General features: G+C 44.8%; 1 protein-coding gene across 1 annotated transcript in view; it reads left to right on the top strand.

Moving 5' to 3' along the window:
- Positions 1–27559, top strand: part of LOC109883416 (translation initiation factor eIF-2B subunit delta) — a 30406-nt gene continuing 2847 nt past the window's right edge. The window contains exons 1-8 of the mRNA XM_031836755.1: positions 1–96; positions 1037–1074; positions 1226–1388; positions 1633–1851; positions 2393–2475; positions 12977–13068; positions 13723–13837; positions 14712–14788. Of these exons, the coding sequence (XP_031692615.1) occupies positions 75–96; positions 1037–1074; positions 1226–1388; positions 1633–1851; positions 2393–2475; positions 12977–13068; positions 13723–13837; positions 14712–14788 (809 nt within the window). The 5' untranslated portion in view covers positions 1–74. The remainder of the gene's footprint in view (positions 97–1036; positions 1075–1225; positions 1389–1632; positions 1852–2392; positions 2476–12976; positions 13069–13722; positions 13838–14711; positions 14789–27559) is intronic.

The following is a 27559-nucleotide window of genomic DNA, read 5'->3' as shown; positions in this document are numbered from 1 at the left end:
GGCACTGTGAATTTTCCCACCAGCTCAGTTCTGACACATTTCCATGCTTGTTAACTTCAGCAGTTATCGTAAACATGGCGGACTGTGGAGAAGCAGGTGAGTCTGAAATGACAGCTGTCAACATACTTTAAATAAAAACACACTAGGTACAGCTCTGGCTACAATATCACGGAATTAACTAACGTGGCAGCTCGTCTGCTGTGAATGTTGTCCATGTTACAGCAGAGTTGTAATTAGCTCGCTAACTATCGTTAGCCTGGGAAGTGATGGGCTAGTAGCTAACGTTAGCCTGAGAAGTGATGGGCTGGTAGCTAACGTTAGCCTGGGAAGTGATTGGTCTCGTAGCTAACGTTAGCGTGAGAAGTGATGGGCTAGTAGCTAACGTTAGCGTGAGAAGTGATGGGCTAGTAGCTAACGTTAGCGTGAGAAGTGATGGGCTGGTAGCTAACGTTAGCCTGAGAAGTGATGGGCTAGTAGCTAACGTTAGCCTGAGAAGTGATGGGCTAGTAGCTAACGTTAGCCTGAGAAGTGATGGGCTAGTAGCTAACGTTAGCCTGAGAAGTGATGGGCTGGTAGCTAACGTTAGCCTGTGGCTTCACTGTTACATGTTGCCGATTCATATTGCATCATTCATGTTGGTTGTTACTTGAACCACCATAGTTAAACACGCTTTTACTCGTTGACTAGTTTTAGGCTGGTTATTTCTGTACAGCACTTTGTGACATCAGCTGACTGTAAGAAGGGCTTTATAAATACATTTGATTGATAGTTTATGCACACGAACCTTAGATACCGAGCCAGTTAAAGTTAGTAGCTAATTTGCTAACCTGTCTGTCTATATTTAGCCAGTTAAAGCTATAAGGCTAGTTAGCTACCTACCTGGCTAGTTAGCTACCTACCTGGCTAGTTAGCTACCTACCTGGCTAGTTAGCTACCTACCTGGCTAGTTAGCCACCGACCTGGCTAATTATCTAGCAAGATCGCACTGTCAGCTGGATGTAAATGCAACTTCGTCGTCATCACGACACTGTTACAGATGGACCTGTGAAGAAAGATGACATCGTACGCGCTAAAGTAAGTATCATTCTAAACCAAAAGTTAATTCAGTTTTTCCAAGTGACAAAAATGTCATGAAATGGACAATATTGTCAATAGCATACATGTTGTCCACTGTCCAACTCGCTAACCAGTGTTTCTTCCTGTTGTTAATCCGCATCACTTTTAGAATGAAGGGAAGGAGTTGACCAAAGAGGAGAAGCAACGGCTGAGGAAAGAGAAGAAACACCAGAAGAAACAGAAGGATGAGAAGCGCCCATCAGAAAGAGTGAAGGAAAAGAAGCCTGTCGCTCCATCACAACCTGTGGCAACACAACCCCCAACACAGAAAGGTGTTCTAGTCTGGTTCCATATTTTATCTTCCATGCTGTAACCTACTCTTCTACTGTTGTCAACATGTCTTAAATGTTCTACTTGTGGTCTGATTGTATCATTTTATATCTTTGGAAAAACAAATACCAATAGTTGTTGACTAATTTCCATAAAGTGCTAGCTTTCTTCATTGGTCCATTTACCCATGAATCCTATCCAGCATCCACTTCATTGGTCAATGCACCTGTCTGTCTCTGTCCCCAGCTCCCACAGTGTTACCTGCCTCTGCACCAATACCTGTGCCTGTCTCAGGAGCTCCCTCCTACTCCTCTCCTGCCCCCTCCCCAGCAGACAAGCCAGCCAAAAGCAGAGCTGAGCAGAAGGCAGAGAGGAGAGCAAGGCAGGAAGCTGATAGAGCCTCTAAACAACAGAGTTGCTCCTCCAGCAGCAAGACCAAGGCCCCTCCAAGTGAACTAAACCCAGGTACAACACGACTTCTGCTGGTGGACCTGTGGAGCACCTTGTTGACTTGTGATATGATGTATCTTATTGTCCTAGAGGGGAAATTACTTGGACAATTAAAGAGTGCAGCTTCTTTCATAGACATGCATACAATCAACATATAATTACCCCCTCATCACACCCCCCTCTCCTCATTATACCCCCTCCCCCATCATCACCCCCCCCCCCTCCTCATCTTAACCCCCCCATACATCACCATACACACAAGTGAATGAGTTGATGCCAGGACAGGCTGTGACTAGGGGACAGTTCTACATGATGAAGGTCCTACAGGACAGGCTGTGACTAGGGGACAGTTCTACATGATGAAGGCCCACAGGACAGGCTGTGACTAGGGGACAGTTCTACATGATGAAGGCCCACAGGACAGGCTCCAGTCTATTAGTCCCTTTAATCTGCCTCTTGACTTCTAAGGGTATCCCCTATTGAAAAATACATTGGACTTTTACAACGTGAAATAGTAAGTCCCATTTATTCAAAGATTGCTTCCTGTCCTTGTTAGTGGTGAAGAGACTTCCGGAACATGTCCAAGTGGACGACCCTGCAGTGGTGAAGAGACTGACCAAGAAGTTTGAAAGACAACAGGTTTGTGGCAATGTTATTGACATTATACAATATCCTGCTCTCTGTCCTCAAGGCACTGCTTGACTAGCAGGCTATCCAAACATTACTTACAGGAGTAGATTAAGGTTTAGTGCCTTCCTCACATTCAGATGTTTTGTTGTTGTTGTTGACCTAGTTGGGTCAGGGATTTGAACCAGCAACCTTTCGGGTTAGTGGCCCAACCTTCTTAACCGCTAGACTACCTGCCACTCCTAACTTGCTAGTACCACTGAGGTTAGTCATCTCAGTATAGATTTACATTGTCAGTGTTTCCCCTAGATTCATTTCCAGGCAAGGCGCACACAACCCCACAACAACATCCAGTGCCTTTTATAAACAGCATTATAAGGCTATATAATGGTCTGGGGAAACATTGGATTAGTTATACATGAAAATATAAACTCAGCAAAAAAAGAAACACCCCTTTTTCAGGACCTCGTCTTTCAAAGATCATTCGTAAAAATCCAAATAACTTCACAGATCTTCATTGTAAAGGATTTAAACACTGTTTCCTATGCTTGTTCAATGAACCATAAACAATTAATGCACATGCACCTGTGGAACGGTTGTTAAGACACTAACAGTTTACGACGGTAGGCAATTAAGGTAAGTTATGTAAACTTAGGCCTCTTTAGTGTCCTTTCTACTGATCCTGAAAAAAAACAAAAGAAAGATGCCCAGGGTCCCTGCTCATCTGCTTGAACGTGCCTTAGGCATGCTGCAAAGAGGCATGAGGACTGCAGATGTGCCAGGGAAATAAATTGCAATGTCCATACTGTGAGACGCCTAAGACAGCGATACAGGGAGACAGGACGGACAGCTGATCGTCCTCGCAGTGGCAGACCACATGTAACAACACCTGCACAGGATCGGTACATCAAAACATCACACCTGCGGGACAGGTACAGGATGGCAACAACAACTGCCCGAGTTACACCAGGAACGCACAATCAGTGCTCAGACTTTCCACAATAAGCTGAGAGAGGCTGGAATGCAGGCTTGTAGGCCTGTTGTAAGGCAGGTTCTCACCAGACATCACCGGCAACAGCGTCGCCTATGGGCACAAACCCACCGTCGCTGGACCAGACAGGACTGGCAAAACGTGCTCTTCACTGACGACTCGTGATTTTGTCTCACCAGGGGTGATGGTCGGATTCGCGTTTATAATCGGAGGAATGAGCGTTACACCGAGGCCTGTACTCTGGAGCGGGATCGATTTGGAGTTGGAGGGTCCGTCATGGTCTGGGGTGGTGTGTCACAGCATCATCGGGCTGAGCTTGTTGTCATTGCAGGCAATCTACGCTGTGTATTACAGGGAAGACATCCTCCTCCCTCATGTGGTACCCTTCCTGTAGGCTCATCCTGACATGACCCTCCCTCATGTGGTACCCTTCCTGCAGGCTCCTCCTGACATGACCCTCCCTCATGTGGTACCCTTCCTGCAGGCTCATCCTGACATGACCCTCCATCATGACAATGCCACCAGCCATACTGATTTTTCTGTGCGTGATTTCCTGCAAGACAGGAATGTCAGTGTTCTGCCTGGCCAGCGATGAGCCCGGATCTCAATCCCATTGAGCACGTCTAGGACCTGTTGGATCGGAGGGTGAGGGCTAGGACCATTCCCCCCCCCCCACCCAGAAATATCAGAGAACTTGCAGGTGTCTTGTTGGAAGAGTGGCAAGAACTGGCAAATCTGGTGCAGTCCATGAGGAGGAGATGCACTGCAGTACTTAATGCAGCTGGTGGCCACACCAGATACTGACTTTTGATTTTGAACCCCCCCCCTTTGTTCAGGGACACATTCCATTTCTGTTAGTCACATGTCTGTGGAACTTGTTTTGTTTGTCTCAGTTATTGAATCTTATGTTCATATAAATATTTACACAAGTTAAGTTTGCTGAAAATAAACAGTGAGTGTTTATTTTTGTTTTGCTGATTTTATAAGCATCAAGCTAAACTTCACAGCACTAACTACCTGTGCTTCTATTCATTTAGCCTCATGTTTTTTCCAGACGCACGGCGCCACCTATAAAGGTACCAGGTATCAAGGTTCAACTTGTTAAGTTTTGATGTTTACCGTTTTGGTCAAATCAAATTTTATTGGTCACATACACATGGTTAGTAGATGTTATTGGTCACACGGTTAGCAGATGTTATTGGTCACATGGTTAGTAGATGTTATTGGTCACATGGTTAGTAGATGTTATTGGTCACATGGTTAGCAGATGTTATTGGTCACATGGTTAGCAGATGTTATTGGTCACATGGTTAGTAGATGTTATTGGTCACATGGTTAGTAGATGTTATTGGTCACATGGTTAGTAGATGTTATTGGTCACATGGTTAGTAGATGTTATTGGTCACATGGTTAGCAGATGTTATTGGTCACATACACATGGTTAGCAGATGTTATTGGTCACATGGTTAGCAGATGTTATTGGTCACATACACATGGTTAGCAGATGTTAATGGTCACATGGTTAGCAGATGTTATTGGTCACATACACATGGTTAGCAGATGTTATTGGTCACATACACATGGTTAGCAGATGTTAATGGTCACATGGTTAGCAGATGTTAATGGTCACATGGTTAGCAGATGTTAATGGTCACATGGTTAGCAGATGTTAATGGTCACATGGTTAGCAGATGTTAATGGTCACATACACATGGTTAGCAGATGTTATTGGTCACATACACATGGTTAGCAGATGTTAATGGTCACATGGTTAGCAGATGTTAATGGTCACATGGTTAGCAGATGTTAATGGTCACATGGTTAGCAGATGTTAATGGTCACATGGTTAGCAGATGTTAATGGTCACATGGTTAGCAGATGTTAATGGTCACATACACATGGTTAGCAGATGTTAATGGTCACATGGTTAGCAGATGTTAATGGTCACATACACATGGTTAGCAGATGTTATTGGTCACATACACATGGTTAGCAGATGTTAATGGTCACATACACATGGTTAGCAGATGTTATTGGTCACATACACATGGTTAGCAGATGTTAATGGTCACATGGTTAGCAGATGTTAATGGTCACATGGTTAGCAGATGTTAATGGTCACATGGTTAGCAGATGTTAATGGTCACATACACATGGTTAGCAGATGTTAATGGTCACATACACATGGTTAGCAGATGTTAATGGTCACATGGTTAGCAGATGTTAATGGTCACATACACATGGTTAGCAGATGTTATTGGTCACATACACATGGTTAGCAGATGTTAATGGTCACATACACATGGTTAGCAGATGTTATTGGTCACATACACATGGTTAGCAGATGTTAATGGTCACATACACATGGTTAGCAGATGTTATTGGTCACATACACATGGTTAGCAGATGTTATTGGTCACATACACATGGTTAGCAGATGTTATATTGGTCACATACACATGGTTAGCAGATGTTATTGGTCACATACACATGGTTAGTAGATGTTATTGGTCACATACACATGGTTAGCAGATGTTATTGGTCACATACACATGGTTAGCAGATGTTATTGGTCACATACACATGGTTAGCAGATGTTAATGCGAGTGTAGCGAAATGCTTGTGCTTCTAGTTCCGACAATGCAGTAATAACCAACAAGTAATCTAGCTAACAATTCCAAAACTACTACCTTATAGACACAAGTGTAAGGGGATAAAGAATATGTACATAATGATATATGAGTGAGTGATGGTACAGAGCGGCATAGGCAAGATACAGTAGATGGTATTGAGTACAGTATATACATATGAGATGAGTATGTAAACAAAGTGGCATTGTTTAAAGTGGCTAGTGATACATGTATTACATAAAGATGCAGTAGATGATATAGAGTACAGTATATGCGTATACATATGAGATGAATAATGTAGGGTATGTAAACATTATATTAGGTAGCATTGTTTAAAGTGGCTAGTGATATATTTTACATTTCCCATCAATTCCCATTATTAAAGTGGCTGGAGTTGAGTCAGTGTGTTGGCAGCAGCCACTCAATGTTAGTGGAGGCTGTTTAACAGTCTGATGGCCTTGAGATAGAAGCTGTTTTTCAGTCTCTCGGTCCCAGCTTTGATGCACCTGTACTGACCTCGCCTTCTGGATGATAGCGGGGTGAACAGGCAGTGGCTCGGGTGGTTGTTGACCTTGATGATTTTTATGGACTTCCTGTGACATCGCGTGGTGTAGGTGTCCTGGAGGGCAGGTAGTTTGCCCCCGGTGATGCGTTGTACAGACCTCACTACCCTCTGGAGAGCCTTACGGTTGTGGGCGGAGCAGTTGCCGTACCAGGCGGTGATACAGCCCGACAGGATGCTCTCGATTGTGCATCTGTAGAAGTTTGAGTGCTTTTGGTGACAAGCCAAATTTCTTCAGCCTCCTGAGGTTGACGAGGCGCTGCTGCATGGTTAGCAGATGTTATTGGTCACATGGTTAGCAGATGTTATTGGTCACATGGTTAGCAGATGTTATTGGTCACATACACATGGTTAGCAGATGTTAATGGTCACATACACATGGTTAGCAGATGTTATTGATCACATGGTTAGCAGATGTTACTGGTCACATATACACATGGTTAGCAGATGTTATTGGTCACATGGTTAGTAGATGTTATTGGTCACATACACATGGTTAGCAGAAGTTAATGGTCACATGGTTAGCAGATGTTATTGGTCACATGGTTAGCAGATGTTAATGGTCACATGGTTAGCAGATGTTATTGGTCACATGGTTAGCAGATGTTATTGGTCACATGGTTAGCAGATGTTATTGATCACATGGTTAGCAGATGTTACTGGTCACATATACACATGGTTAGCAGATGTTATTGGTCACATGGTTAGTAGATGTTATTGGTCACATACACATGGTTAGCAGAAGTTAATGGTCACATGGTTAGCATATGTTATTGGTCACATGGTTAGCAGATGTTAATGGTCACATGGTTAGCAGATGTTATTGGTCACATGGTTAGCAGATGTTATTGGTCACATGGTTAGCAGATGTTATTGGTCACATGGTTAGCAGATGTTATTGGTCACATGGTTAGCAGATGTTATTGGTCACATGGTTATGTTATTGGTCACATGGTTAGCAGATGTTATTGGTCACATACACATGGTTAGCAGATGTTATTGGTCACATACACATGGTTAGCAGATGTTATTGGTCACATACACATGGTTAGCAGATGTTATTGGTCACATACACATGGTTAGCAGATGTTAATGGTCACGTACACATGGTTAGCAGATGTTATTGGTCACGTACACATGGTTAGCAGATGTTATTGGTCACGTACACATGGTTAGCAGATGTTATTGGTCACATACACATGGTTAGCAGATGTTAATGGTCACATGGTTAGCAGATGTTAATGGTCACATGGTTAGCAGATGTTAATGGTCACATGGTTAGCAGATGTTAATGGTCACATGGTTAGCAGATGTTATTGGTCACATGGTTAGTAGATGTTATTGGTCACATGGTTAGCAGATGTTATTGGTCACATACACATGGTTAGCAGATGTTATTGGTCACATGGTTAGCAGATGTTATTGGTCACATACACATGGTTAGCAGATGTTAATGGTCACATGGTTAGCAGATGTTATTGGTCACATACACATGGTTAGCAGATGTTATTGGTCACATACACATGGTTAGCAGATGTTATTGGTCACATACACATGGTTAGCAGATGTTATTGGTCACATACACATGGTTAGCAGATGTTATTGGTCACATACACATGGTTAGCAGATGTTATTGGTCACATACACATGGTTAGCAGATGTTATTGGTCACATACACATGGTTAGCAGATGTTAATGGTCACATGGTTAGCAGATGTTAATGGTCACATGGTTAGCAGATGTTAATGGTCACATGGTTAGCAGATGTTAATGGTCACATACACATGGTTAGCAGATGTTAATGGTCACATACACATGGTTAGCAGATGTTATTGGTCACATACACATGGTTAACAGATGTTAATGGTCACATGGTTAGCAGATGTTAATGGTCACACGGTTAGCAGATGTTAATGGTCACATGGTTAGCAGATGTTAATGGTCACATGGTTAGCAGATGTTAATGGTCACATACACATGGTTAGCAGATGTTAATGGTCACATACACATGGTTAGCAGATGTTAATGGTCACATGGTTAGCAGATGTTAATGGTCACATGGTTAGCAGATGTTAATGGTCACATACACATGGTTAGCAGATGTTATTGGTCACATACACATGGTTAGCAGATGTTAATGGTCACATACACATGGTTAGCAGATGTTATTGGTCACATACACATGGTTAGCAGATGTTATTGGTCACATACACATGGTTAGCAGATGTTAATGGTCACATACACATGGTTAGCAGATGTTATTGGTCACATACACATGGTTAGCAGATGTTATTGGTCACATACACATGGTTAGCAGATGTTATATTGGTCACATACACATGGTTAGCAGATGTTATTGGTCACATACACATGGTTAGTAGATGTTATTGGTCACATACACATGGTTAGCAGATGTTATTGGTCACATACACATGGTTAGCAGATGTTATTGGTCACATACACATGGTTAGCAGATGTTAATGCGAGTGTAGCGAAATGCTTGTGCTTCTAGTTCCGACAATGCAGTAATAACCAACAAGTAATCTAGCTAACAATTCCAAAACTACTACCTTATAGACACAAGTGTAAGGGGATAAAGAATATGTACATAATGATATATGAGTGAGTGATGGTACAGAGCGGCATAGGCAAGATACAGTAGATGGTATTGAGTACAGTATATACATATGAGATGAGTATGTAAACAAAGTGGCATTGTTTAAAGTGGCTAGTGATACAAGTATTACATAAAGATGCAGTAGATGATATAGAGTACAGTATATGCGTATACATATGAGATGAATAATGTAGGGTATGTAAACATTATATTAGGTAGCATTGTTTAAAGTGGCTAGTGATATATTTTACATTTCCCATCAATTCCCATTATTAAAGTGGCTGGAGTTGAGTCAGTGTGTTGGCAGCAGCCACTCAATGTTAGTGGAGGCTGTTTAACAGTCTGATGGCCTTGAGATAGAAGCTGTTTTTCAGTCTCTCGGTCCCAGCTTTGATGCACCTGTACTGACCTCGCCTTCTGGATGATAGCGGGGTGAACAGGCAGTGGCTCGGGTGGTTGTTGACCTTGATGATTTTTATGGACTTCCTGTGACATCGCGTGGTGTAGGTGTCCTGGAGGGCAGGTAGTTTGCCCCCGGTGATGCGTTGTACAGACCTCACTACCCTCTGGAGAGCCTTACGGTTGTGGGCGGAGCAGTTGCCGTACCAGGCGGTGATACAGCCCGACAGGATGCTCTCGATTGTGCATCTGTAGAAGTTTGAGTGCTTTTGGTGACAAGCCAAATTTCTTCAGCCTCCTGAGGTTGACGAGGCGCTGCTGCATGGTTAGCAGATGTTATTGGTCACATGGTTAGCAGATGTTATTGGTCACATGGTTAGCAGATGTTATTGGTCACATACACATGGTTAGCAGATGTTAATGGTCACATACACATGGTTAGCAGATGTTATTGATCACATGGTTAGCAGATGTTACTGGTCACATATACACATGGTTAGCAGATGTTATTGGTCACATGGTTAGTAGATGTTATTGGTCACATACACATGGTTAGCAGAAGTTAATGGTCACATGGTTAGCAGATGTTATTGGTCACATGGTTAGCAGATGTTAATGGTCACATGGTTAGCAGATGTTATTGGTCACATGGTTAGCAGATGTTATTGGTCACATGGTTAGCAGATGTTATTGATCACATGGTTAGCAGATGTTACTGGTCACATATACACATGGTTAGTAGATGTTAGTGGTCACATGGTTAGTAGATGTTATTGGTCACATACACATGGTTAGCAGAAGTTAATGGTCACATGGTTAGCATATGTTATTGGTCACATGGTTAGCAGATGTTAATGGTCACATGGTTAGCAGATGTTATTGGTCACATGGTTAGCAGATGTTATTGGTCACATGGTTAGCAGATGTTATTGGTCACATGGTTAGCAGATGTTATTGGTCACATGGTTAGCAGATGTTATTGGTCACATGGTTAGCAGATGTTATTGGTCACATACACATGGTTAGCAGATGTTATTGGTCACATACACATGGTTAGCAGATGTTATTGGTCACATACACATGGTTAGCAGATGTTAATGGTCACGTACACATGGTTAGCAGATGTTATTGGTCACGTACACATGGTTAGCAGATGTTATTGGTCACGTACACATGGTTAGCAGATGTTATTGGTCACATACACATGGTTAGCAGATGTTAATGGTCACATGGTTAGCAGATGTTAATGGTCACATGGTTAGCAGATGTTAATGGTCACATGGTTAGCAGATGTTAATGGTCACATGGTTAGCAGATGTTAATGGTCACATGGTTAGCAGATGTTAATGGTCACATGGTTAGCAGATGTTATTGGTCACATGGTTAGCAGATGTTATTGGTCACATGGTTAGCAGATGTTATTGGTCACTTACACATGGTTAGCAGATGTTATTGGTCACATACACATGGTTAGCAGATGTTATTGGTCACATACACATGGTTAGCAGATGTTATTGGTCACGTACACATGGTTAGCAGATGTTAATGGTCACGTACACATGGTTAGCAGATGTTAATGGTCACGTACACATGGTTAGCGGATGTTAATGGTCACGTACACATGGTTAGCGGATGTTAATGGTCACGTACACATGGTTAGCAGATGTTATTGGTCACGTACACATGGTTAGCAGATGTTATTGGCCACATGGTTAGCAGATGTTAATGGTCACATGGTTAGCAGATGTTAATGGTCACATGGTTAGCAGATGTTAATGGTCACATGGTTAGCAGATGTTATTGATCACATGGTTAGCAGATGTTATTGGTCACATGGTTAGCAGATGTTAATGGTCACATGGTTAGCAGATGTTATTGGTCACATTCACAACCTTTTACCTATTCCATATTTTGTTGTGTTATAAATTAAATACAATTCAAATGTATCTACACAAAATACTCTTGTCAAACTGGTTAAATAATCTCTTAACATAAAAAAAAAGTGTGTAATAAATCCCTAATATATCTTGTTTTAGATAAGTATTCAACCCCCTGAGTCAATACATGTTAGAGTCAGCTTTTTAATTACAGCTGTGAGTCTTTCTGGGTAAGTCTCTAAGAGCTTTTCACATCTGGATTGAACAATATTATCAAAAGAAAATTCAAGCTTTGTAAAGTTGGTTGTTAATCATTGCTGGACAGCCATTTTCAAGTCTTGCAAAAAAAGTCCAACTATAACTAGTCCACTCAGGAAGATTCAATGTCATCTTGGTAAGCAACTTCAGTGTCGATTTGTCCAGCTGAAAGGTGAATTTGTCTCCCAGTGTCTGTTGGAAAGCAGACTGAACTAGGATTTTGCCTGTGCTTATCTCTATTCCATTTCTTTTTATCCTGAAAAACTCCCAAGTCTTTGGCGATGACAAGTATACCCATAAGATGATGCAGCCACCACCATGCTTGAAAATATAGAGTGGTACAATGTGTTGTATTGGATTTGCCCCAAACATAATGCTCTCTATTCAGGAAAAACAGTTAATTTCTTTGCCACATGTTTTGCAGTTTTACTTTAGTGCCTTTTTGCAAACAGGATGCATGTTTTGGAATATTTGTATTCTGTAAAGGCTTCCTTCTTTTCACTCTGTCATTTAGGTTAGTATTGTGGTGTAACTTCAATGTTGTTGTTCCGTCCTCAGTTTCCTCCGATCACAGCCATTAAACTCTGTAACTGTTTTAAAGTCACCATTGGCCTCATGGTGAAATCCCTGAGTGGTTTCTTTCCTCTCCGGCAACTGAGTTAGGAAGGACACCTTTATCTTTGTAGTGACTGGGTGTATTGATACACCATCCAAAGTGTAATTAAGAACTTCACCATGCTCAAAGGGATATTAGGTAGGCCGTCATTGTAAATAAGAATTTGTTCTTAACTGACTTGCCTAGTTAAATAAATATATATATATTCTGTTGGAAAACCTCCCTGTTTTTGTGGTTGAATCTGTGTTTGAAATTCACTGCTCGACGGAGGGACCTTACTGTCTGTATGTGGGATACGAAGATGAGGCAGTCATTCAAAAATCCTGTTAAACACTATTGCACACACTGAGACCATGCTATTGATTATGTGACAACGGGGTTTAAAACCTTATTGACTCAAGACATTTCAGCTTTTCATTTTTAATTCATTTGTAAACAGAAAAAAATAACATGATTCCACTTTGACATTTTGGGGTATTGTGTGTAGGCCAGAGACACAAACAAAATGTGGAACAAGTCAAGGGATGTGATTACTTTCTGTATGGTGTGTGTGTGTGTTTCAGATCCCCCTACGATCTGACTATGACTACAAAGTCAGCCTGTTCTCTCACCTGCACCAGTACAGCCGCAAAGCCCCCCTCACCCAGCAACTCAGGTAACTTCCTACCTGCCCCTACCCAGAGCCCCCCTCACCCAGCAACTTGGGTAACTACTTACCTGCCCCTTCTAGTTGGCACGTTGTGGTTTTTGTCTCAACCATCTGAAGTTGAAGCTGAGCCAATCAAAGGACTTGGGCGTGGAGAACAAATCTCTAGCTCTCCGCTCCGGCTCGGACCCGTGTAGTCATATTTCCACATAGACGCCTATTAATTAGAATAATCATTACCCCTAAATTTAACTTAGAAAGTCATTGAGACCACCTCCAAGTCATTTATGATCAGGAAATGGCAGTTACAGGTTTTTCAAAAAACGCTAAACGCTCCAACTTCCTGAGGGGTAAGTTGACGGACCCCCCCCTCCTCCAGACCTCCCTATTCCCAACGTTCGGCCTACATCAGCACCACCTCGTCAGAATACCCTAGGGAGAACTCTGGGGTGTATTCAATCAGCAAATCTGTTTCAAAGCGTTTCTTAAACTGAAGCAAACTGAGCAAAACGCGGAGGGACTTACCTAAATTTGTCAAATAGAAATTTGTTTTAGTTGCAAAACGTTCCTGTTTGGATCATTTACTGATAGTTGCTTCTAACACCGATATACACTGATAGCTTGTATCTTTTTGACGGTATCTGTAATTGTTCTGTCTGTCAGCATACCCTCTACAGTGATCCACCCCTCCATCGTGCGGTTGGGTCTGCAGTACTCCCAGGGTATCGTGGTGGGATCCAACGCTCGCTCTGTAGCCCTGCTCCACGCCTTCAAACAGGTACAGTACTACTGACCCCAGGCCTGCTCTTAGTTCTAATCCTCCTCGGCTGTATGGCTACTTCAGATAAACGTGTACAGTACTACTGACCCCAGGCCTGCTCTTAGTTCTAATCCTCCTCGGCTGTATATCTAAAGTAGCCAAACGGGTACAGTACTACTGACCCCAGGCCTGCTCTTAGTTCTAATCCTCCTCGGCTGTATGGCTACTTCAGATAAACGGGTACAGTACTACTGACCCCAGGCCTGCTCTTAGTTCTAATCCTCCTCGGCTGTATGGCTACTTCAGATAAACGGGTACAGTACTACTGACCCCAGGCCTGCTCTTAGTTCTAATCCTCCTCGGCTGTATATCTAAAGTAGCCAAACGGGTACAGTACTACTGACCCCAGGCCTGCTCTTAGTTCTAATCCTCCTCGGCTGTATATCTAAAGTAGCCAAACGGGTACAGTACTACTGACCCCAGGCCTGCTCTTAGTTCTAATCCTCCTCGGCTGTATATCTAAAGTAGCCAAACGGGTACAGTACTACTGACCCCAGGCCTGCTCTTAGTTCTAATCCTCCTCGGCTGTATATCTAAAGTAGCCAAACAGGTACAGTACTACTGACCCCAGGCCTGCTCTTAGTTCTAATCCTCCTCGGCTGTATATCTAAAGTAGCCAAACGGGTACAGTACTACTGACCCCAGGCCTGCTCTTAGTTCTAATCCTCCTCGGCTGTATATCTAAAGTAGCCAAACGGGTACAGTACTACTGACCCCAGGCCTGCTCTTAGTTCTAATCCTCCTCGGTTGTATAATTAACATTTTAAATGGTCTTTCAAGTCAATCCACTGTTTTAACCATTTCGGTGGTGATCTCTGTCCCGTCCGTACAGGTGATCAGGGACTATACTACTCCTCCTAATGAGGAGCTGGCCAGAGACCTGGTCAACAAGCTCAAGCCCTATATCAGGTACAGGATCTACAGCCTATTTCTCAAATCATCATCTCCAGGGCTCCACATTAACGTTCTCTTGTCCAGGACAAGTTTTTTATTTTTTTTATTTATAAAAAAATGATGTTCATGCAGGTAGTCTAGTGGTTAGAGTGTAGAGGCGGCACGGTAGCCTAGTGGTTAGAGTGTAGAGGCGGCAGGTAGTCTAGTGGTTAGAGTGTAGAGGTGGTACGGTAGTCTAGTGGTTAGAGTGTAGAGGAGGCACGGTAGTCTAGTGGTTAGAGTGTAGAGGAGGCAGGTAGTCTAGTGGTTAGAGTGTAGAGGTGGCAGGTAGTCTAGTGGTTAGAGTGTAGAGGAGGCAGGTAGTCTAGTGGTTAGAGTGTAGAGGAGGCACGGTAGTCTAGTGGTTAGAGTGTAGAGGCGGCAGGTAGTCTAGTGGTTAGAGTGTAGAGGCGGCAGGTAGTCTAGTGGTTAGAGTGTAGAGGAGGCAGGTAGCCTAGTGGTTAGAGTGTAGAGGTGGCAGGTAGCCTAGTGGTTAGAGTGTAGAGGAGGCACGGTAGTCTAGTGGTTAGAGTGTAGAGGAGGCAGGTAGCCTAGTGGTTAGAGTGTAGAGGAGGCAGGTAGTCTAGTGGTTAGAGTGTAGAGGAGGCAGGTAGTCTAGTGGTTAGAGTGTAGAGGTGGCAGGTAGTCTAGTGGTTAGAGTGTAGAGGAGGCAGGTAGTCTAGTGGTTAGAGTGTAGAGGAGGCACGGTAGTCTAGTGGTTAGAGTGTAGAGGCGGCAGGTAGTCTAGTGGTTAGAGTGTAGAGGCGGCAGGTAGTCTAGTGGTTAGAGTGTAGAGGAGGCAGGTAGTCTAGTGGTTAGAGTGTAGAGGTGGCAGGTAGTCTAGTGGTTAGAGTGTAGAGGAGGCAGGTAGTCTAGTGGTTAGAGTGTAGAGGTGGCAGGTAGTCTAGTGGTTAGAGTGTAGAGGTGGCAGGTAGTCTAGTGGTTAGAGTGTAGAGGCGGCAGGTAGTCTAGTGGTTAGAGTGTAGAGGCGGCAGGTAGTCTAGTGGTTAGAGTGTAGAGGCGGCAGGTAGTCTAGTGGTTAGAGTGTAGAGGTGGCAGGTAGTCTAGTGGTTAGAGTGTAGAGGAGGCACGGTAGTCTAGTGGTTAGAGTGTAGAGGCGGCAGGTAGTCTAGTGGTTAGAGTGTAGAGGAGGCAGGTAGTCTAGTGGTTAGAGTGTAGAGGTGGCAGGTAGTCTAGTGGTTAGAGTGTAGAGGAGGCAGGTAGTCTAGTGGTTAGAGTGTAGAGGTGGCAGGTAGTCTAGTGGTTAGAGTGTAGAGGTGGCAGGTAGTCTAGTGGTTAGAGTGTAGAGGTGGCAGGTAGTCTAGTGGTTAGAGTGTAGAGGCAGCACGGTAGTCTAGTGGTTAGAGTGTAGAGGTGGCAGGTAGTCTAGTGGTTAGAGTGTAGAGGAGGTACGGTAGTCTAGTGGTTAGAGTGTAGAGGTGGTACGGTAGTCTAGTGGTTAGAGTGTAGAGGTGGCAGGTAGTCTAGTGGTTAGAGTGTAGAGGTGGCAGGTAGTCTAGTGGTTAGAGTGTAGAGGAGGCAGGTAGTCTAGTGGTTAGAGTGTAGAGGTGGCAGGTAGTCTAGTGGTTAGAGTGTAGAGGTGGCAGGTAGTCTAGTGGTTAGAGTGTAGAGGAGGCAGGTAGTCTAGTGGTTAGAGTGTAGAGGAGGCAGGTAGTCTAGTGGTTAGAGTGTAGAGGTGGCAGGTAGTCTAGTGGTTAGAGTGTAGAGGAGGCAGGTAGTCTAGTGGTTAGAGTGTAGAGGTGGCAGGTAGTCTAGTGGTTAGAGTGTAGAGGAGGCAGGTAGTCTAGTGGTTAGAGTGTAGAGGAGGCAGGTAGTCTAGTGGTTAGAGTGTAGAGGTGGCAGGTAGTCTAGTGGTTAGAGTGTAGAGGTGGCAGGTAGTCTAGTGGTTAGAGTGTAGAGGAGGCAGGTAGCCTAGTGGTTAGAGTGTAGAGGAGGCAGGTAGCCTAGTGGTTAGAGTGTAGAGGCAGCACGGTAGTCTAGTGGTTAGAGTGTAGAGGAGGCAGGTAGTCTAGTGGTTAGAGTGTAGAGGCGGCAGGTAGTCTAGTGGTTAGAGTGTAGAGGAGGCAGGTAGTCTAGTGGTTAGAGTGTAGAGGAGGCAGGTAGTCTAGTGGTTAGAGTGTAGAGGTGGCAGGTAGTCTAGTGGTTAGAGTGTAGAGGAGGCAGGTAGTCTAGTGGTTAGAGTGTGGAGGAGGCAGGGTAGTCTAGTGGTTAGAGTGTAGAGGAGGCAGGTAGTCTAGTGGTTAGAGTGTAGAGGCGGCAGGTAGTCTAGTGGTTAGAGTGTAGAGGCGGCAGGTAGTCTAGTGGTTAGAGTGTAGAGGAGGCAGGTAGTCTAGTGGTTAGAGTGTAGAGGAGGCACGGTAGTCTAGTGTTAGAGTGTAGAGGCGGCAGGTAGTCTAGTGGTTAGAGTGTAGAGGCGGCAGGTAGTCTAGTGGTTAGAGTGTAGAGGCGGCAGGTAGTCTAGTGGTTAGAGTGTAGAGGCGGCAGGTAGCCTAGTGGTTAGAGTGTAGAGGCGGCAGGTAGTCTAGTGGTTAGAGTGTAGAGGCGGCAGGTAGTCTAGTGGTTAGAGTGTAGAGGCGGCAGGTAGTCTAGTGGTTAGAGTGTAGAGGAGGCACGGTAGTCTAGTGGTTAGAGTGTAGAGGAGGCACGGTAGTCTAGTGGTTAGAGTGTAGAGGTGGTACGGTAGTCTAGTGGTTAGAGTGTAGAGGTGGCAGGTAGTCTAGTGGTTAGAGTGTAGAGGTGGCAGGTAGTCTAGTGGTTAGAGTGTAGAGGAGGCAGGTAGTCTAGTGGTTAGAGTGTAGAGGTGGCAGGTAGTCTAGTGGTTAGAGTGTAGAGGTGGCAGGTAGTCTAGTGGTTAGAGTGTAGAGGAGGCAGGTAGTCTAGTGGTTAGAGTGTAGAGGAGGCAGGTAGTCTAGTGGTTAGAGTGTAGAGGTGGCAGGTAGTCTAGTGGTTAGAGTGTAGAGGAGGCAGGTAGTCTAGTGGTTAGAGTGTAGAGGTGGCAGGTAGTCTAGTGGTTAGAGTGTAGAGGAGGCAGGTAGTCTAGTGGTTAGAGTGTAGAGGAGGCAGGTAGTCTAGTGGTTAGAGTGTAGAGGTGGCAGGTAGTCTAGTGGTTAGAGTGTAGAGGTGGCAGGTAGTCTAGTGGTTAGAGTGTAGAGGAGGCAGGTAGCCTAGTGGTTAGAGTGTAGAGGAGGCAGGTAGCCTAGTGGTTAGAGTGTAGAGGCAGCACGGTAGTCTAGTGGTTAGAGTGTAGAGGAGGCAGGTAGTCTAGTGGTTAGAGTGTAGAGGCGGCAGGTAGTCTAGTGGTTAGAGTGTAGAGGAGGCAGGTAGTCTAGTGGTTAGAGTGTAGAGGAGGCAGGTAGTCTAGTGGTTAGAGTGTAGAGGTGGCAGGTAGTCTAGTGGTTAGAGTGTAGAGGAGGCAGGTAGTCTAGTGGTTAGAGTGTGGAGGAGGCAGGTAGTCTAGTGGTTAGAGTGTAGAGGAGGCAGGTAGTCTAGTGGTTAGAGTGTAGAGGCGGCAGGTAGTCTAGTGGTTAGAGTGTAGAGGAGGCAGGTAGTCTAGTGGTTAGAGTGTAGAGGAGGCAGGTAGTCTAGTGGTTAGAGTGTAGAGGAGGCACGGTAGTCTAGTGGTTAGAGTGTAGAGGCGGCAGGTAGTCTAGTGGTTAGAGTGTAGAGGCGGCAGGTAGTCTAGTGGTTAGAGTGTAGAGGCGGCAGGTAGTCTAGTGGTTAGAGTGTAGAGGCGGCAGGTAGCCTAGTGGTTAGAGTGTAGAGGCGGCAGGTAGTCTAGTGGTTAGAGTGTAGAGGCGGCAGGTAGTCTAGTGGTTAGAGTGTAGAGGCGGCAGGTAGTCTAGTGGTTAGAGTGTAGAGGAGGCACGGTAGTCTAGTGGTTAGAGTGTAGAGGAGGCACGGTAGTCTAGTGGTTAGAGTGTAGAGGCGGTACGGTAGTCTAGTGGTTAGAGTGTAGAGGCGGCAGGTAGTCTAGTGGTTAGAGTGTAGAGGCGGCAGGTAGTCTAGTGGTTAGAGTGTAGAGGCGGCAGGTAGTCTAGTGGTTAGAGTGTAGAGGAGGCACGGTAGTCTAGTGGTTAGAGTGTAGAGGAGGCACGGTAGTCTAGTGGTTAGAGTGTAGAGGGCGGCAGGTAGTCTAGTGGTTAGAGTGTAGAGGAGGCGGCAGGTAGTCTAGTGGTTAGAGTGTAGAGGAGGCACGGTAGTCTAGTGGTAGAGTGTAGAGGCGGCACGGTAGTCTAGTGGTTAGAGTGTAGAGGCGGCACGGTAGTCTAGTGGTTAGAGTGTAGAGGCGGCACGGTAGTCTAGTGGTTAGAGTGTAGAGGAGGCACGGTATTCTAGTGGTTAGAGTGTAGAAGCGGCACGGTAGTCTAGTGGTTAGAGTGTAGAGGAGGCACGGTAGTCTAGTGGTTAGAGTGTAGAGGAGGCACGGTAGTCTAGTGGTTAGAGTGTAGAGGCGGCACGGTAGTCTAGTGGTTAGAGTGTGGAGGCGGCACGGTAGTCTAGTGGTTAGAGTGTAGAGGAGGCACGGTAGTCTAGTGGTTAGTGTAGAGGCAGCACGGTAGTCTAGTGGTTAGAGTGTAGAGGAGGCACGGTAGTCTAGTGGTTAGAGTGTAGAGGAGGCACGGTAGTCTAGTGGTTAGAGTGTAGAGGCGGCACGGTAGTCTAGTGGTTAGAGTGTAGAGGAGGCACGGTAGTCTAGTGGTTAGAGTGTAGAGGAGGCACGGTAGTCTAGTGGTTAGAGTGTAGAGGAGGCACGGTAGTCTAGTGGTTAGAGTGTAGAGGAGGCACGGTAGTCTAGTGGTTAGAGTGTAGAGGAGGCACGGTAGTCTAGTGGTTAGAGTGTAGAGGCGGCAGGTAGTCTAGTGGTTAGAGTGTGGAGGTGGCACGGTAGTCTAGTGGTTAGAGTGTAGAAGCGGCACGGTAGTCTAGTGGTTAGAGTGTAGAGGAGGCACGGTAGTCTAGTGGTTAGAGTGTGGAGGCGGCACGGTAGTCTAGTGGTTAGAGTGTGGAGGCGACACGGTAGTCTAGTGGTTAGAGTGTGGAGGCGGCACGGTAGCCTAGTGGTTAGAGTGTGGAGGCGGCACGGTAGCCTAGTGGTTAGAGTGTAGAGGAGGCACGGTAGTCTAGTGGTTAGAGTGTAGAGGAGGCACGGTAGTCTAGTGGTTAGAGTGTAGAGGAGGCACGGTAGTCTAGTGGTTAGAGTGTGGAGGAGGCACGGTAGTCTAGTGGTTAGATTGTAGAGGAGGCAGGGTAGCCTAGTGGTTAGAGTGTAGAGGCGACAGTGGTTAGTAGCCTAGTGGTTAGAGTGTAGAGGCGACAGTGGTTAGTAGCCTAGTGGTTAGAGTGTAGAGGCGACAGTGGTTAGTAGTCTAGTGGTTAGAGTGTGGAGGTGGCACGGTAGTCTAGTGGTTAGAGTGTAGAGGCGGCACGGTAGTCTAGTGGTTAGAGTGTGGAGGTGGCACGGTAGTCTAGTGGTTAGAGTGTAGAGGAGGCACGGTAGTCTAGTGGTTAGTGTAGAGGCAGCACGGTAGTCTAGTGGTTAGAGTGTAGAGGAGGCACGGTAGTCTAGTGGTTAGAGTGTAGAGGAGGCACGGTAGTCTAGTGGTTAGAGTGTAAAGGCGGCACGGTAGTCTAGTGGTTAGAGTGTAGAGGAGGCACGGTAGTCTAGTGGTTAGAGTGTAGAGGAGGCACGGTAGTCTAGTGGTTAGAGTGTGGAGGTGGCACGGTAGTCTAGTGGTTAGAGTGTGGAGGTGGCACGGTAGCCTAGTGGTTAGAGTGTAGAGGCGACAGCGTAGCCTAGTGGTTAGAGTGTAGAGGCGACAGTGGTTAGTAGCCTAGTGGTTAGAGTGTAGAGGCGACGGTGGTTAGTAGCCTAGTGGTTAGAGTGTAGAGGCGACAGTGGTTAGTAGCCTAGTGGTTAGAGCGTAGAGGCGACAGTGGTTAGTAGCCTAGTGGTTAGTAGCCTAGTGGTTAGAGTGTAGAGGCGACAGTGGTTAGTAGTCTAGTGGTTAGAGTGTAGAGGCGGCAGGTAGTCTAGTGGTTAGAGCGTTGGACTAGTAAACCGAAAGGTTGCTAGATCGAATCCCTGAGCTGTCAGGGTAAAACATCTGTCATTCTGCCCCTGAACAAGGCAGTTAACCCACTGTTCCCCTGAACAAGGCAGTTAACCCACTGTTCCCCTGAACAAGGCAGTTAACCCACTGTTCCCCTGAACAAGGCAGTTAACCCACTGTTCCCCTGAACAAGGCAGTTAACCCACTGTTCCCCTGAACAAGGCAGTTAACCCACTGTTCCCCTGAACAAGGCAGTTAACCCACTGTTCCCCTGAACAAGGCAGTTAACCCACTGTTCCCCTGAACAAGGCAGTTAACCCACTGTTCCCCTGAACAAGGCAGTTAACCCACTGTTCCCCTGAACAAGGCAGTTAACCCACTGTTCCCCTGAACAAGGCAGTTAACCCACTGTTCCCCTGAACAAGGCAGTTAACCCACTGTTCCCCTGAACAAGGCAGTTAACCCACTGTTCCCCTGAACAAGGCAGTTAACCCACTGTTCCCCTGAACAAGGCAGTTAACCCACTGTTCCCCTGAACAAGGCAGTTAACCCACTGTTCCCCTGAACAAGGCAGTTAACCCACTGTTCCCCTGAACAAGGCAGTTAACCCCACTGTTCCCCTGAACAAGACAGTTAACCCCACTGTTCCCCTGAACAAGGCAGTTAACCCACTGTTCCCCTGAACAAGGCAGTTAACCCCACTGTTCCCCTGAACAAGGCAGTTAACCCACTGTTCCCCTGAACAAGGCAGTTAACCCACTGTTCCCCTGAACAAGGCAGTTAACCCACTGTTCCCCTGAACAAGGCAGTTAACCCCACTGTTCCCCTGAACAAGGCAGTTAACCCACTGTTCCCCTGAACAAGACAGTTAACCCCACTGTTCCCCTGAACAAGGCAGTTAACCCACTGTTCCCCTGAACAAGGCAGTTAACCCCACTGTTCCCCTGAACAAGGCAGTTAACCCACTGTTCCCCTGAACAAGGCAGTTAACCCACTGTTCCCCTGAACAAGGCAGTTAACCCCACTGTTCCCCTGAACAAGGCAGTTAACCCCACTGTTCCCCTGAACAAGGCAGTTAACCCACTGTTCCCCTGAACAAGACAGTTAACCCCACTGTTCCTAGGCCGTCATTGAAAATAAAAATGTGTTCTTAACTGACTTGCCTAGTTGAATAAAGGTAAAATGTAATGCACATAAATAAGCCTATAGGTTAAAGTATAGATGATATGTATATTGTATATTGTCTACAGCCTCATGTCCAACCGATGAGGGAGGAGCCACGAAAATGTAGCAAACTTTAACGAGACTTTTAGTGATATAAATATTGGCAAAACAACTAGTCATGTTTAACATACAATGAACATAAATGTCTAACATTATGTCGACGTACTTGAGGCACAGTTTGTTCAGATCAAATACACAAGAGCGGAGAATGAAGGACAGTGCCTGTTGGCTCACTGGACATCACCCACCTTGAATCTGAGCAGAGGCGCTCAGCATTTTGGAAACTATTTAAACCATCAACTTAATTGTATAAAACATGGATGTTTTATGTCATTTTTTTTATGAAGCATGTCTTGCGTAGCCTAGCCTAAGTAGCCTAGCCAAAGTAGCCTAGCCTAAGTAGCCTAGCCTAAGTAGCCTAGCCAAAGTAGCCTAGCCAAAGTAGCCTAGCCAAAGTAGCCTAGCCAAAGTAGCCTAGCCTAAGTAGCCTAGCCTAAGTAGCCTAGCCTAAGTAGCCTAGCCTAAGTAGCCAAGCCAAAGTAGCCTAGCCAAAGTAGCCTAGCCAAAGTAGCCTAGCCAAAGTAGCCTAGTCTAAGTAGCCTAGCCTAAGTAGCCTAGCCTAAATACAACCACAATTTATTTTTATTTTTTATTAACACTTAATATCTCATTGAAACCAGAATTTCTCTAGTGTTCTTTTGCTTTTCAAATCAACATTTATTTTATTGTCCAGCAGCCAAAAGCACAATCCTGGTCATATTAGTAACCCGTGTGCTAGTCTATTGATAATCCTGGTCATATTAGTAACCCGTGTGGTAGTCTATTGATAATTCCAGTCATATTAGTAACCCGTGTGCTAGTCTATTGATAATCCCAGTCATATTATCTGTTCTAGCTGTGTCTGAATCCTGGCTTAGGAAGACCACCAAAAATTCTGAAGTTTTAATTCCAAACTACAACATTTTCAGACAAGATAGAACTGCCAAAGGGGGCGGTGTTGCAATCTACTGCAAAGATAGCCTGCAGAGTTCTGTCCTACTATCCAGGTCTGTACCCAAACAATTTGAACTTCTACTTTTAAAAATCCACCTCTCTAAAAACAAGTCTCTCACCGTTGCCGCCTGCTATAGACCACCCTCTGCCCCCAGCTGTGCTCTGGACACCATATGTGAACTGATTGCCCCCCATCTATCTTCAGAGTTCGTGCTGCTAGGCGACCTAAACTGGAACATGCTTAACACCCCAGCCATCCTACAATCTAAACTTGATGCCCTCAATCTCACACAAATAATCAATGAACCTACCAGGTACCTCCCCAAAACCTTAAACACGGGCACCCTCATAGATATCATCCTAACCAACTTCCCCTCTAAATACACCTCTGCTGTCTTCAACCAAGATCTCAGCGATCACTGCCTCATTGCCTGCATCCGTAATGGGTCAGCGGTCAAACGACCTCCACTCATCACTGTAAAACGCTCCCTGAAACACTTCTGCGAGCAGGCCTTTCTAATCGACCTGGCCGGGGTATCCTGGAAGGATATTGATCTCATCCCGTCAGTAGAGGATGCCTGGATATTTTTTAAAAATGCCTTCCTAACCATCTTAAATAAACATGCCCCATTCAAGAAATTTAGAACCAGGAACAGATATAGCCCTTGGTTCTCCCCAGACCTGACTGCCCTTAACCAACACAAAAACATCCTATGGCGTTCTGCATTAGCATCGAACAGCCCCCGTGATATGCAGCTGTTCAGGGAAGCTAGAAATCATTATACACAGGCAGTTAGAAAAGCCAAGGCTAGCTTTTTCAAGCAGAAATTTGCTTCCTGCAACACTAACTCAAAAAAGTTCTGGGACACTGTAAAGTCCATGGAGAATAAGAACACCTCCTCCCAGCTGCCCACTGCACTGAAGATAGGAAACACTGTCACCACTGATAAATCCACCATAATTGAGAATTTCAATAAGCATTTTTGTACGGCTGGCCATGCTTTCCACCTGGCTACTCCTACCCCGGACAACAGCACTGCACCCCCAACAGCAACTCGCCCAAGCCTTCCCCATTTCTCCTTCTCCCAAATCTATTCAGCTGATGTTCTGAAAGAGCTGCAAAATCTGGACCCCTACAAATCAGCCGGGCTAGACAATCTGGACCCTTTCTTCCTAAAATTATCTGCCGAAATTGTTGCCACCCCTATTACTAGCCTGTTCAACCTCTCTTTCGTGTCGTCTGAGATTCCCAAAGATTGGAAAGCAGCTGCGGTCATCCCCCTCTTCAAAGGGGGGGACACTCTTGACCCAAACTGCTACAGACCTATATCTATCCTACCGTGCCTTTCTAAGGTCTTCGAAAGCCAAGTCAACAAACAGATTACCGACCATTTCGAATCTCACCATACCTTCTCTGCTATGCAATCCGGTTTCAGAGCTGGTCATGGGTGCACCTCAGCCACGCTCAAGGTCTTAAACGATATCTTAACCGCCATCGATAAGAAACATTACTGTGCAGCCGTATTCATTGATCTGGCCAAGGCTTTCGACTCTGTCAATCACCATATCCTCATCGGCAGACTCGACAGCCTTGGTTTCTCAAATGATTGCCTCGCCTGGTTCACCAACTACTTCTCTGATAGAGTTCAGTGTGTCAAATCGGAGGGTCTGCTGTCCGGACCTCTGGCAGTCTCTATGGGGGTGCCACAGGGTTCAATTCTTGGACCGACTCTCTTCTCTGTATACATCAATGAGGTCGCTCTTGCTGCTGGTGAGTCCCTGATCCACCTCTACGCAGACGACACCATTCTGTATACTTCCGGCCCTTCTTTGGACACTGTGTTAACAACCCTCCAGGCAAGCTTCAATGCCATACAACTCTCCTTCCGTGGCCTCCAATTGCTCTTAAATACAAGTAAAACTAAATGCATGCTCTTCAACCGATCGCTACCTGCACCTACCCGCCTGTCCAACATCACTACTCTGGACGGCTCTGACTTAGAATACGTGGACAACTACAAATACTTAGGTGTCTGGTTAGACTGTAAACTCTCCTTCCAGACCCATATCAAACATCTCCAATCCAAAGTTAAATCTAGAATTGGCTTCCTATTTCGCAACAAAGCATCCTTCACTCATGCTGCCAAACATACCCTTGTAAAACTGACCATCCTACCAATCCTCGACTTTGGCGATGTCATTTACAAAATAGCCTCCAATACCCTACTCAACAAATTGGATGCAGTCTATCACAGTGCAATCCGTTTTATCACCAAAGCCCCATATACTACCCACCATTGCGACCTGTACGCTCTCGTTGGCTGGCCCTCGCTTCATACTCGTCGCCAAACCCACTGGCTCCATGTCATCTACAAGACCCTGCTAGGTAAAGTCCCCCCTTATCTCAGCTCGCTGGTCACCATAGCATCTCCCACCTGTAGCACACGCTCCAGCAGGTATATCTCTCTAGTCACCCCCAAAACCAATTCTTTCTTTGGCCGCCTCTCCTTCCAGTTCTCTGCTGCCAATGACTGGAACGAACTACAAAAATCTCTGAAACTGGAAACACTTATCTCCCTCACTAGCTTTAAGCACCAACTGTCAGAGCAGCTCACAGATTACTGCACCTGTACATAGCCCACCTATAATTTAGCCCAAACAACTACCTCTTTCCCAACTGTATTTAATTTTAATTTATTTATTTATTTTGCTCCTTTGCACCCCATTATTTTTTTATTTCTACTTTGCACATTCTTCCATTGCAAAACTACCATTCCAGTATTTTACTTGCTATATTGTATTTACTTTGCCATCATGGCCTTTTTTGCCTTTACCTCCCTTCTCACCTCACATTGTATATAGACTTGTTTATACTGCATTATTGACTGTATGTTTGTTTTTACTCCATGTGTAACTCTGTGTCGTTTTATCTGTCGAACTGCTTTGCTTTATCTTGGCCAGGTCGCAATTGTAAATGAGAACTTGTTCTCAACTTGCCTACCTGGTTAAATAAAGGTAAAATAAATAAAATAAAATTAGTAACCCGTGTGGTAGTCTATTGATAATCCTGGTCATATTAGTAACCCGTGTGGTAGTCTATTGATAATCCCAGTCATATTAGTAACCCGTGTGCTAGTCTATTGATAATCCCAGTCATATTAGTAACCCGTGTGCTAGTCTATTGATAATTCCAGTCATATTAGTAACCCGTGTGCTAGTCTATTGATAATCCCAGTCATATTAGTAACCCGTGTGCTAGTCTATTGATAATTCCAGTCATATTAGTAACCCGTGTGCTAGTCTATTGATAATCCTGGTCATATTAGTAATCCGTGTGGTAGTCTATTGATAATCCCAGTCATATTAGTAACCCGTGTGGTAGTCTATTGATACTCCCGGTCATATTAGTAACTCGTGTGCTAGTCTATTGATAATCACTGTCATATTAGTAACCCGTGTGCTAGTCTATTGATAATCACTGTCATATTAGTAACCCGTGCTAGTCTATTGATAATCACTGTCATATTAGTAACCCGTGCTAGTCTATTGATAATCACTGTCATATTAGTAACCCGTGTGCTAGTCTATTGATAATCACTGTCATATTAGTAACCCGTGTGGTAGTCTATTGATACTCCCGGTCATATTAGTAACCCGTGTGCTAGTCTATTGATAATCACTGTCATATTAGTAACCCGTGCTAGTCTATTAATAATCACTGTCATATTAGTAACCCGTGCTAGTCTATTGATAATCACTGTCATATTAGTCACCCGTGTGCTAGTTGATGCCTCTTTAGATCTCCCCTCTTAATATCAAACAGCCATTTCAATCTATGTCCCATGAAACTGCTTGCGCGTTTGAGAACGGTGTTTTCCCTCTAATTGCATTTTGGATCATTTGCGCGTAGCCTACAGCCATGTTAACCTTCTTATGGTATAAGGTAATAAAACATAACATTTTAAACTAAACGTTCTGATCTGTTGCATCAGCCTCGTTGCTTTTTTAAAACATGTTTTAATGTACAGTGGTTGTATGAATTGTGGATCTGTCGTCCCAGAATCGTCCCAGTCGGTTTTGAACCGTAGATGTATTTTTCGATTGTCCCCGGGACAACGGGATGCCCTTAATTTCCATCCCTGGAGGGAATTATTTTATAAAAACATAAAAAGTATTTGGTTCTAATTGTAATATTGCAATATTTTATAGGCTACCAAGGGGGGCCAATCATCTTCCAGGAGATCCTTAAAGGGGCAGTGTTTGTATTTCGAGACGGGCTTGATGATGCAGAGACGCCATAAGACAGAGTGTAGCCTACATTTCTGTCTCTCTGTGGTTCAAAAAAAATTGTTGAGCATTTTGTTTTTGTGAAGTGGTTCCTTTCATCATACAATGATGAATAACCGGTGTTACAGACTGCTTTTGGGGACGGGGACAATTTTTTTATTTTTTATTTAAC

This window comes from Oncorhynchus kisutch, linkage group LG12 (genome assembly GCF_002021735.2).
Source record: "Oncorhynchus kisutch isolate 150728-3 linkage group LG12, Okis_V2, whole genome shotgun sequence".
Taxonomy (NCBI): Eukaryota; Metazoa; Chordata; class Actinopteri; order Salmoniformes; family Salmonidae; genus Oncorhynchus; species Oncorhynchus kisutch.
Note: the sequence above shows the minus strand (reverse complement) of the source record. Positions and strands in the feature narration are given on the sequence as shown.